The sequence below is a fragment of the Myripristis murdjan genome, chromosome 7, assembly GCF_902150065.1.
Source record: "Myripristis murdjan chromosome 7, fMyrMur1.1, whole genome shotgun sequence".
Taxonomy (NCBI): Eukaryota; Metazoa; Chordata; class Actinopteri; order Holocentriformes; family Holocentridae; genus Myripristis; species Myripristis murdjan.
Genome location: NC_043986.1, coordinates 31,981,486 through 31,994,370, shown reverse-complemented (window position 1 = coordinate 31,994,370; position 12,885 = coordinate 31,981,486). Strand labels below are relative to the sequence as shown.

Below are 12,885 nucleotides of genomic sequence, written 5' to 3'. Positions count from 1 at the left end.
TCAGGCCAAGAGTCTTGAAATTCCCCAAACCATGGGGTTTGTTTGCCTCGGGGATCAGGGTAAAACTGCAACTTTGGCAGGCTTGGTGCTCATTCTCGTTTTAGAAGTCTCGCTCCACAGCCAGTTTAGCATTGCTCTTCAAGCTGAGACACAAAAACCTTTTTGGAAATATATTTATCATCAAAGCAAGTTTTATTATTCCATAGCATCCACATGTGACCCATAAGTGTCAAAGACTGAGGCTAGAAACTCCTGAATTTGAATTGTATCATGCAAGATCATTTTCAAAGGGCTTCGTCATTTAAGTGGTGATGCTGATTTTGTTGTCATTTTTTTTAGAGGACCACTGTTGGTTTTGGAGGGGTGTTATAGGATTGTGTGTCTCCTCTACTCTAGATCCCACAAAGACATTACACTACTGAAACAATGAGATAGTGAGCCCATGTGAATCATTAGTCAAGGGGGAATCTGTACTGACCAAGCAAGATATATTTAGGCATACAAGATCCCAAGTCAGTCAAAGACAAAGTCTGTCCTGGCTAAGGGATGTTTTTAAAGATCTTAACAACTGTGCTACACAGAGTATATGTTTTACTCTGACAAAATCAAATAATCTTTTCAATGGAAAAAATAATGAAATAATGGCTAACAGGTGGTAATGCAGTCACATGCAGACAAAAGTCAGGCTTTTTCACGTTGCAAGGCAATGCAAAGCAAGGTCACAGCGCAGTGCAATGACTGGTGGCAGTATGGTATCCTCTAAAGAAACATGACCTGGCTAGAAGTTGTGTAGAAGCAGATGCTGACATCTTCTGACTGGTGAATGCACTGCAACACTGATTCCTGATGTTAGAGAACATGTGGTTGGACCGTGTCAGTACAGTTGCTGTAAGACTACATAGCTGCCATTAAGGGTCATAGATGTAGTCAAAAAAATGTTTAAGTTGCTAGCATTTTCAATATTAGAACTCCCATAAGAAAGGAAGTGTTCTTACAGGTTTCTCAGGAATGAAAGTTAAGGGTTTGGGACACTGGACAGAATCCAGATTTCTAACATCTCCATGTTTTCCCTTAACTCAGTTACTTAACTTAATGATGAATTTTGCACCAACCATAGGCTAAAAGGGGAGTATGAATTCCCTCCCAAGTCTAAACTTGTCTGTGCATCAGGACAAGTTACATTTCTAAAGGCAAGTCACAAACACACAAACCCAGAGTGATGGACCATTTAATGATCTGTAGAAGTATGTTAAACAACCATTTATTTTACAGTTTAAAATGTCCTCATGGAGGAACCGCAAAATACACTTAAAATGAGGATTGATCAAAAGACAAAGTTTTCAGATTAATCACCGTTTTCTTTAAGTTGTTTTCTTCTCATCTGTTTATCAAAAATTAGAAGTGCCTTCAACATAACCATGAGAGTATTCAGCCTGCAGTCATAGAAATATTTACACCACAAAACTGACAAGCATGGTTTACTTTCAGCATCGGTTTCACGCACCTAGCTTTTGTCTCTTTCAGACTGCTTTGTTTTGTTGTACAAAACAAAAATAAGGACCCTGAAGAGAGACACTTATAAAGGGGAAAAACTACACAAGAGCACAGATTGAGGACATAAGTATTTACAGCTTGGCTCAAGGAGACAATAGTTAAGAAGAGGGATGGAAACAGACAATTAACACATCCATTAACGGCATGATTTCAAGTTCAAGTCACATTCTTCGCCTTTATGATTTTACTTTACTCTATGATTTCGAAATAAAGCATGCTATAGCTCAACGGTTGTGAAGCCATTGCCTAACTGACCGCAGGATGCAGTCAATAATATGCTGAAGGATGACGTCCAGACAAACAGCAGGGGGCAGTAGAGGACAACATCAATGAGAGGGAAACACAGGAATACATTGACCAGTATGGTAAACAGAGAACTGCAATTCAACCTCTACAACTGTTCCTTCAAAATGAGGATATGATTTCATAATGTAATAGCGCTGTAGTAACAGTTAGGTAAATGAAGAATACCAAAAAAAGGGAATCAAGTCTGCCCTCTGAGTGGCAAATACAAAGTCACATATGAAAATAGGTTCTGATCAATTTTTTTTGATACATTGCGTTTGTTTATCATTTGCAAAAGATGTTTTGGCACAGAATCGATTTAAAAAATATTTTTTTGAGAATATCACTCCTGGATCGTGTAGGGATCCTTCCCACCGTGCCCCTCCTCCCCCCTGCCCAAAGAAAGAAAGAAAACATTGAAATTTCACAATCTGTCTTGAAAATAATCCACTTGGTCTCCACACATCGCTTCAGTCTTTAAATATTTATAATATTTACAGTTTCACAATTGTCCACAATACCCTTAGGTTTAAAGAAAACAAAAATAAACAAATTAAATATTCTCTACATAGTCCCCTGTTGAGGCATTGAGTGTAAACTGTACAACTCTTAATGTCCCCTCATGAGTTCCTAGGGGAAGGAACACTAGGGGATAGAGAGTTGACTCTGGAAATGAAGTAGAAGTTGGCGGATGATGAAGGAGCAAAAGCAGTGTGATGATTGATCTGACTGATTCTCGATCGTTTCCCAGGCAAAGATTTTCTTCTCTTGCGCAAGCATGGATGATCACTGGAGTAATAATTTCATAACGCATCATTTTTAGGCAAATCTGTACAAAGTTCACAATTTCATTTTTTCCCTCAACATAGTGCAATGACTGATCAGCTTGGTACTCAAAAAAAAAAAAAAAAAAAAAAAAAAATCCACAATCATCATTAATATGAAAGTATGAACATCCCTTAAGAAGGTCATAATCCACTGCTTCATCCCCTTTGAATGCTTTGAAATACAAGATGCTGTACACAACACCTCAGAAGTTGGCAAATTGAAATGAGCAAGCAGAAAATTGATCATCAAAAATCCTCACGGCACCCTTCATATGCGCTCTAGAAAGGCAGAGTTTTGGAATTACTGGTGGATGGGTGACTTAAGGACTTGGTGAAGTGAAGAAGTGAGTGCATGCTTAAATTAACAATATAAAAGGTCAAACCCATTAAAATATGAGGCATTCCCAGTTTTCAAAACCGGATGAATCCAAAAAGGCTGGTGTTGGCTTAGTTCAGGAAAAAAAAATTTACACAGAGGCGATGACAATCATGAGGTGAGGGGAAATGCTGGAGATGCTGTTCAGAAGGTCCGGGGCCATGCGTGACAGGTGGCTCTCCGAGAATTCACATGGCGGGAATATTTGCACCACATAAGCTGGCTGTGGATCAAAAGATGCAGACAATATGATAAGAGCAAACAAAATTTCTATGACACATGATATTCAAAAAGATGAAATCAAGTTACAATAGAAAAAATCTGAATGACCACAGACCTGATTGGAGCCAGGGTTGGGGACATTGATGATGCCAGCTGCCTGTTTGGTTTGCAGGTAGGTGATGAAGCCTCCTTTGAGTGCTTGCGTCTGATTAAGGACATCTTCTTGGTCTCGACCACAGGGTAAGGCCAGCAGCAAACAGTAGTCATTCTCCACCTGCCATGAAAGATATCCATAATAAAGTTTATTGTGAAAGTACTGGTATACAGGAAAGTCTTGTCATCCCTTGACAATTATAAGCTATTTAACAGGGTTTTAATCAGGTTGCACTTAAAATCAATGGATTCTGTTGAGGGATCTAACCATCCTAAATGGAGTAGAGTGCATCTCCTCTTTAAAGTAACAGGCGCATGGACAGGCTAAACCTCCACTAATGCTTAGCAAGTCTCCAATTTGCTGTTATACACAAAGACATCACTCTGAACACTTAACTTTTAAAATAGGCCCACCCTTTTTGATCTGGAATCAAGTCTCTCATAAGTTTACTAGGTACAACTAAAAAACAAAACTATACTTATCTAGCAATGAAAATCCCAAATTAAGTACAAAATCCAAACAACTATGGATAGAACCTTTTCTCTTTATGTGCTTTCTTCTCTGACCAACAAGCATGTTCTTTTGGTTTACATACGGTGTTGTGCCAACCTAACCAAACGATACCACAATAATGTTTCAAAGATGTTAGTGCAGACCATGCAGGAGGCCTACTAGGTGTGAATAGTGACCATAATGTACATGGAGGACATAATAACTATTAAAAGATACTCACAGTCATTCTGCGTGCCACACTGTCCAGCTGGGAGGCCTCTAGCCTCATTCTCTGGACAATACGGAGAAGAGGACCTCCTTCTGGGGGTGGCAAGGAGCGCTGGGCCAGCATGTTGTTGCCAGAAACAAAGTGCAGCTGGACAGCAGCCTGGTCATTTTTCAGTGCCAACAGGCCTTGCCATACAATTGGGTATTTCTGCACAAAGAAAAGATCACAAGAGTGTTGATAAAATACTTTTTTCCTTAAGACATACACCAAAAACGTATGAAAATGTGTTGTGAATATTGCTACTCTCTGTCTTCCTACCGTTAAAAGCTGCACCATGTCAACGGAACGATGGCCTGAATGCTCCAGCTTGACATCAGGTCGTGGCTGTGATGAACTTGATGGGGGCAGTGCTGGTGGAGGTGTTTGCAGGAAGGCTCCAGGTCCCTTCTGGACAGTTGCATCTGATTTGTGAGAGAGTGCCATGGGGGATGTCACAGGTGAAGTCATGGGAGATGGGTACGAAGGTGAGGCTGTATCCCTTGGCATTCGGGACAAGTGTGAAAGATCCATAGAAGAACCATGGCGAAGGTGGGAATTCTCAGGCTTAGGGTCACTTCCTCCCACACGTGACTGAGACAATTTACCCCTGTGACCCAGTTCTGCATCTGGAGGGACCTGATAGAGAAAATATATACAAAAATCAATAAAATTATGTATACTGTATGTGTCAATAAATGTGAACTGTTAATAGGAAAATTTATTCTACATAAGTATTCAAAGAAAGGTCAGAAATGAAAATATGTTTCAGATGAAAGCTATGTAATATAAGTGTTTATCCTCTAACCTGTGATGGTCCTATGCCTCGGTTAGCCAGGTTCAGCCCCATCGAAGGATGTCCTGAAAACTGTGAGGGAAAACTGCGCATGTCCCGATACCTTCCTGGATGCATCAGCTGAACACCCTGAGGGTGAGGGGACACCATAACAGGACTTGAAGTATGGACTCCCATGATCCTACTCTCAGTAGAAGGTGGGTGAGACATCTTCCCTTCCAGTGGTTTGGGAGACTCCCTTGCGGTCAGTGGCAGGTTTTTTCCCACAACAGGACTCTTGGATGGCCCAGAGATGCTGTTAGATGAAGTTGTGCCAGCCTCTGGGGTGCGAGACTGTCGTGCCTCTGCAATGGCCTGCTCTCCCAGTTGCTGGTGCATGAGCATGCGCTGGTGCATGTCTCTGTATTGGTCCAAGCGTATTCCTGGGTGTAGCCCTCGGTGGTCACTTTGCATCATCATTACATCTGACTGGAGCTGGGGCACAGAGGACCTATTGAGGGCTTGGTTAAAATGTCTAGGCTCCTCTTCATTTCCACTGCTGCCACCACTACCTGGCACTGACCCCTGGGGGCCTGAGTGAGACTGCAGCACCATGTCTCGAATTACATTGGGCTGAGGTGTGTTTGAGCGCTGTGTAGGCCCTGGGTGAGGAGATGGCAGGGATTCAGCTCGTCTTCCATAGCTAACTCCAGATATTGGTGGGGTATTCAACCTGACCTCATGTGCAATTGACTGAGTGACACTATGAGGCTGAATTATGACAGACGACTGTTCTGCGTGTGGATGATGCACACTAGAGTGATATGGAGACATAGGGGGCATGCCAGGACCCAAAACCACAGACGTTCCAATGGGAGAACTACTAGGAGGACAGGCTTTGGCAAAGGGTGAAGAGGAGTGAACAGCTGTTCGTGGAGACTGGGGTTCTTGCTTTAGGTGCGGAACTGCCCGATCAGTTGGAATGCCGGGGCTGGGGCTCATGCGGGTTCCAGATAATGATGGGTGATGTGGGCTCATGACGGGGCTGAGGTTAGATTGCTGAGCAGTCTTGGCCATTTCCATCTTTTTTGGTAGAGGTTCGGTTCCTGATCCTCTTTTTCCATGCTGCTGTATTACAGCTTGGTTGTACATCAACACTTGGGGAGTACTAACTGACTGTTGGAACATCTTTACCACCCCACCCTGGGATCCTGTGTGATACATGGCTTCAGATTTGTCAGGCCCAGGACTCTCCTGCTTGGTACTGGAGATGACAGGTTGGGAGTTATAAGACTGTCCAGTCAACAGGACCCCTGTGTGTCCGTAAGTGGCAGGATTTGGGGGTCCTTTTGGTGTGTGGGGTTGGGATAATGTGGTCACTGGCTCTTGCTTAATCTGAGATTTAGACACAGATTGCTGAAACTCTATGTCACCAGCACTAGCTTGGGGAATCTGACTAATTTTAGCTCTCATTCTGTGAGGCCCCTCAGTTTTCTGACCCGAGTAACTCAGAACAACAACACCTTCTGATGTATTGACCCTAAGGCCCGGACTGGTGCCTGTGCTATAGGGTGTTGACTCAACAACAGAGCGCCCTCTAGTTACATCTTCTACTGTATCCACTACATGGTAGCGGCTATTCTCATTGGAGTTTGATCTAAATTTCTGCTTGGGAATAGACAGCCCAATATTTCGGTTGCTTAGGGAAATCCGTGGTGTTTCTTCTGTGTCATAAGGCATTGGAATTCGACTTATTACTGAGGTAGTGGGAGATGAAATGACTGACTGCTGGGTTTTCTCTCCACAGTTATGCTGGGACTCTGTAAGCGGAGAGGGTTTGTGATGTGGGGGTTGTTGTGGTAGAAGTGCTCTTTCTTCAGGATGCAACTGTCTTAAACCTGATGTGTCAGATGAAATTTCATTCTCCGACATTCGTGAAGGGTCGGATAATACAGATGTTACCATAGTGGTAGGTACAGCATTGCTGTTTGATGCAGACACATATTTAGGTTCCATTAGAATTTTTCTTAAGGTGCTTGAGCTAGGATCAATATCTGAAGCCTTGGTGTCAGGAGGCATTGGTGGATTGGCTGAAGGTGTTCCAAGTGCAGCTACTGCTGGAGCAGAGGGAGTTACCACCGTAACATGAGATGAAGGAGCAACATATATTCGACTTTCTTCAGATCTAGGAAGCCAGTCTGGGGAGACAGACAATTTGCCAGGGCGTGGTAGGGGTACACTGAATTGGGATAGAGGTGGTGGGTGGGCTGGAGAAGGGGCAAGAGAAGGGGTGGATGGCTCCACTGCTTGGGGACATTTTTTACAGTTGGAAATGTTGCTTGTGCCTGAGTGAAAGGCAGATTCCTTGGGTACAGGCTGTTCAACTGCAGGCTGTTCTGCCTCCTTAGGTGTGTCCACTGTCATAGCACTTGTAACATCACGCCTACAAGTTGCAACAGCAGTGACCACTGAGCCTGCTGGTGCTGCTCCAGCTGTAACAGTAACAGCTTTGGAGTTGATGGTCTCTAAGTCTTCTGGGATAGACTCAGGTAACTTGACTGGAGAGGGCTCTGGCTCTGAAACATCTTCAGCAGTGTCGCCCTTCTTATTAGCTGCACCTTTGCGAGTCCTTGACTTCTTTGGAGTCTTTGCACGAACCTTCCCTACTTTTTTGGGTGTTTCAGGTAGAGGGGGATCCTCAGGCACAACAACATGTGGGTCAGCTGCTTTGGACTCTGCTATGACTGACCCATCATCCGGGTCAGCTGCAAGAATATTATTAATTGCCATATGTGTCTCTGGTTCCATTATCTCATTGGAAGAGGGTGATATCAGGGGTTCAGGGGTAGGAATGAGAGCAGTGTACGGAGGAGGAGCTGTGAATCCATCTGCATCTGTAGATATATCTTCAGCTGTAATGGAATCAATAGCAGCTGCAAGTTCAGTTTCACTTGCAGGATTAGCTCGCTTTTCCTCCTCAACTTCATTCTCTGGCTCCACTACCACTGGAGGCAGCAATGTAGGTCGTGCTGAAGGTGGTTCCTTATATGGTCGAGGTGGTTGCTCTTCTGTAAGTTTGGCAATATTTTCAACTGCCTGCTCCAGTTCCATCTGCCGTGCTAAAAGAGCAGCAGCTGGATCAGCAGGAGGTTCAGGTTCTGACATAGTTTCCTCCTTTTGCTGTACACTGAGCTGTTTATCCTCTTTCGGGAAACTTATAGTCTTTGTTTCTTCATTCTCTTGTACTCCTGGTTTGGTTTTTGTAATAGTAGCAGCTTCAAATGACTCATGCTCATCTTCCTCTGAGCGAAGTAAACCTTTCACATCATCAACACTTACACGGATCTCAAGATTTTTTAGGCTGTGTGATTTATCTTCAATGAGCTGCTTAGCATTTCTTTTCAACCTTGGGGTTTTAATTTTAACACTCTTTTCAGGCTGTTGTGTCCTCTCTGACTGAATGGGGTCTACTCTTTCAATATCCCGATCAGCAGATTTCTTTCCACTGTGATCTTTCAATTCTTTTTCCTTTCTGTGCACAGGGGAGTTTGGGTTTTCTTCCTTTTCTGCTGATTTACCAACAAGTTCAGAATCAACTTTAGATTGAATCTCTGATTCATCAATACTTGCTAGATCAACAGCTTCTTCAGCTGGTGGCGTAGCACTTCCAGATTGTTTCTCTATTCTATTTGCTTTCTTGTTAACTGAGGTTCCAGCACATGAAGTGAGCTGAGGTTGTTGCACTTTTTGAGTGCGGGGTGAACGCCATCCCTCAGTGGCTTTCAGCACCTCCACAGTGGTTGAAGTTTCTCTTGTATCTATGTCTTCTTCCATCATTTTTTGCTGATCTCCTTTTACCGGTGATACATCTTCCCCCCGTTTAGCTCCCCTTTTAGGTGGGCGACCTCGTCTTGTATTAGCAGATGGATTCTGAACATCTTGCTGCATCTGTTCTTTATCAGCACCACGTTTCCGCATAGAACGTGATGACTCAATTGCCTCTTTGCCTGCTTGCTCTCCCTCATGTAGTGTGGCATAAACTGAGCGTACATTTCTGCGACGTGTCCTCCCATGGATCAAGCTTGACTCAAGATTTTGTTCAAAATCTGAAGCATGAATTGGTGACTTGGATGTGGTTTTAGGTTCAGATGATGCTTTTAACATCTCTCCTCGAGGAGATGATGCCCTTTTGAGTTTCTCTCTGTCAATCCGTTCACTCTTTCGAGTTGCAGGTTTCTCAGTGGCAGCAATTTGGGAAGGTTGTGGAGTACGTAATACCGACACAGCTGGCTTTGCCCTTTTGTTTTTAGGCTGTTTGCGGCTTGGTAATGGTTTTATTTCAGCCTCAAGCTCTGGCATATATACATCATTGTCTGACTCAGTTTTATGAGATTCCTCAAAGTGTTTTGATTCTTGAATCTCTGTTTTAAGTTCTGTCTTAATTATTTCAGATTTTTCTGCAAGCTTTGGATATTCAGAGTAAGGGAGTTCTGCAGTCTCTGCCTCAAAACTACTTAAGGAACCACCAGGAGTAGGAGGCTTATCATCCAAGAGAGGGTTATGTCCCACAACCAAACTATTTCCCATATTCCCTTTGGCTTCAATTAACTCCACTTTTGACTCAATTTTGGTTTCTGGCTCTGAAAGGACTGGTGGAGGGGTTATAGTTAGCTTAGGAGCAACTGGTTTCAAGTCTTCCACAGGAGAAGACTGCGATGGGGATGCCTCAAGGACATTTTCTCCTTTTTCTTCTTGAACAGACATAGAGTGATCCGAGGATGGAGTTATAACTTCTTTCCTTTCTGGTGAAGACATCTCTTTAGGAGAAGGAACAAATGAGGAAACTGATAAGATTAGTGAGGAGCTGACTGATTTGTCATCAACTTTCAACACTGGCTCAGATACTTTAGACAGTTCATTATCACTGGTCTGCGCTTCATCTCTTTTAATCTCAACCACTATAGCAACACTTTCAGTATCCGGTGGAGGATGGTCTTTGTCCTTTTGTTGTTGGAGCTCCAAAAATCGACTATGGAAAAGCACTATGGGCTCTTGTGGAATGTCAGCCCCGCCAGATAAAGGCTGCATCTCAGTAGAACCTGGCTTAGCCAGAGGTCTACCAACTCCTGTCTCTAAATCCTGATCTTTACGTTCAAGATGCTGCAAACGGCGTGAATCCTGTTCAAAGATTGAACTATGAAGAAAACGAGAGGCAAAAAGTTCCTGACGTTCTTGGTCTTGTGGCTTGAGTTCCTCCTTTTTATCATGCACCTTCTCTTCAGAGTCTGTACGTATCTTTTTCTTTTTCATTTTCAAGTACCAGGAGGGAATAGGTCGTGGTGCTAACTCAACTTTCTCCTTATCTGAACAACTATGGGAGGTTGGAAAGCGAGAGGGGAGAAAAGACCAATTGTCTTCCCTGGATGAGTACAGTGTCTTGGCTCTTTCAAGGAGTGCTTTTGTATCAGGAGTAATAGTTTTATCTAATGCAAAAGAATAAAACTTATTCTTCTCTAAGGAGCCTGAAAGCTTCAAGTCTGTCATCCTTTCCTCTCTATCCCTGAGGATATAAGACAGGGAGGTATTGGACTTCGGAGAGTTATGTTTGTTTTCTCCATCATCATCTGAATCTGACTGCACCTCTCCAGGCTCCAAATCATGCCCAAGCCGCTTGCGGATGCTTTCACGTTTCACAATGCCACTTGGAAAGGTCATATCCATTCTAAGTGAATCAGACTTGATCCGTCTTTGCCAGCGTTGCAGTAAATCCTCATCACATCCATGTAATGTTGTCTTAAGCTTTGGAAGCTCTGTGTCAGGAGACTGAAAATGACCGGCCGTCAGGTCCAAATTGTATTTTAATGACTCAATGCGTGAGAATATTTTATCATCTGCTGTTGGAGAAGACTTACTTTCTTTGTTTATAACTGATAAAGAGATCTTGGCAGTTTCATCTTCCTCATTTGCAGAAAAGTGTCCAGCACCTACTGAGGATGTAAGACTCTGATATGTGTCATCATTCAACTTTTGGGAACCACCAAAGTTGCGCTCTCGTTTTGCAGTGACCATTTCAAAGTCAAAATTCTCCAATTTTTTACGTTTACAAGAAGGGAAATCATCATTTGTGACATCCTGAGTTGCTTTTTCTACATCATGAACCAAACAATCCTTATCAAATTCTTCAGCCTCATTAACTTGTGGACTCTCAGATTTTGCAAACTTATCAGATTCACTAAGCTTAAGTCGGAGCCACCGACACGGTTCCATTTGTTTTTTACAACTATTAGCCTGGTCATTGTGTGACAGAGGTCCTTCATCACCCTCATTTGGGTCTCTGCACTGCCCTATGCCCTCTTCTTCATTTTCAGACAAACTCTGTTTGTGTTGATCTTTTGATTCATCAAGATCAAGGCTGCCATCATCTGATATCTTTGTGAGACTTGAAGTGCTCTGGCTTTTTGATGCCCCATATTCAATTTTCAGATAGGGAGTGTCTAATTGATCTATAGAATCTTCAGTGAGCTCTCCAAGTTGTGACTGGCGCTCCAGAGTAAGGCTCATGGAGTTTCTTTCACAGTCTTGTTCATCTCTAGGACTATTAATAGAAACTATTTTCTCACAGTTGTCCTTGCGGTGCTCCTTCTTATGCATCCCCTTTAACACAAGGTTCTTATCAGGGTCTGTCTCCTTAGCACTGTCCCATAGTTTACGAAGTCCTAGTCTACCAATATCCTCCTCGCTGGTTCTCTTTTGTCGATCTGTTTTCCCAGAGTCTTCAAAACGCCTTTTCCTTGCAGCTAAACGGTCAATATCCACAGCAACACCACCATCAAATCCCAGTTCAGATTTTCCATGTCTCTTGCATTTGATTTTAGCATCCTTGTCAACAACCTCCACCATACTAGCCATATTTTTTTCTTTGGGCAACTTTCCATGCTTATTTATATCACTTTTTGGCAGCTCGGAGCGGAATGGAGGACTCCTCTGATCAGCTGAAGGTGATGCCAACCTAGGACTGTCATTGCCACCCCTAGGTCTTTGTTTTTCTGGAAGAGCATGACCAATTAATTTTCCCTCTTTTTCTTTAACACGTGTTAACTGTACCACACAAGGCATAAGGTCTAACCTTCCTTTGCTGGAGCCCTCCTTCTGGACTTTGCTATTTTTACTTCGAAGAGCTGAATCAGGGCTAACATCTCTTTCATGTTCAGGTTCTGTATCACATGTTTGGATGACAGGTGATGCCACTTTGAGCTTCTTCAACCTCTGTTTCTCATTTTTCTCCTTGTCCCCTCGATCTTTACGCCCTGCCCGCTTCTCCTTTTCACCCACATTTCCTCGTTCAACTTCAAAAACTCTATCCTTCTCAAGCTTATCAGTTTTGTTATACCTTTCAGCTCGTGCTTTTTCAGGCTTGTCAAATCTGGGCGGGGAGATTGAACTGCAGCTACCACTTCTTTCTGAAGATCGACAACAAATACGACGATCTGAGTCACTTGGTATCCGTTCAGAAAGGGAGGGTGATGCAGTGGGGCTGGCAGGACGACGAGAGGCAATATGAGATGGGCTTTGGCTACGCTCAATTGTCCTTCTCCCATGATCACGTCCACGATCTGTTTCAAAGCGCTCCCTCTCTCGTTCACGTTCTCGTTGCAAATAGCTGTATTTGCGGATGTCCTGCTCATATGGGTCTGCTCTGTATTCTCGATATTCACGTGGGTCATCAAAGTACTGTGGATCATAGTAATCTCCCTGATATGGGTCCCATTCAGTGTAGAACTCACGACTTCTTGCAGGATATTTGCGACGTGGATCTTCAGTGTATGTTCCTGGTGTCCGTACATTTTCATAATACGGCCGTTCTGCTTGAAACTCGTACTGAGTCCGCCGCTCATCCCTGTCAAGGCATTACATCAAAAGAAAGAGCAAGTCATA

General features: G+C 43.3%; 1 protein-coding gene across 1 annotated transcript in view; it reads right to left on the bottom strand.

Annotated features, from left to right (window-relative positions):
- Nucleotides 1-1,212: 1,212 nt before the first annotated feature.
- Nucleotides 1,213-12,885, bottom strand: part of spen (spen family transcriptional repressor) — a 28,979-nt gene continuing 17,306 nt past the window's right edge. The window contains exons 11-15 of the mRNA XM_030056026.1: nt 4,984-12,847; nt 4,458-4,814; nt 4,152-4,346; nt 3,380-3,538; nt 1,213-3,265 (exon numbers count right to left, since the gene is read on the bottom strand). Coding sequence (XP_029911886.1) covers nt 3,134-3,265; nt 3,380-3,538; nt 4,152-4,346; nt 4,458-4,814; nt 4,984-12,847 — 8,707 coding nt within the window. The 3' untranslated portion in view covers nt 1,213-3,133. The remainder of the gene's footprint in view (nt 3,266-3,379; nt 3,539-4,151; nt 4,347-4,457; nt 4,815-4,983; nt 12,848-12,885) is intronic.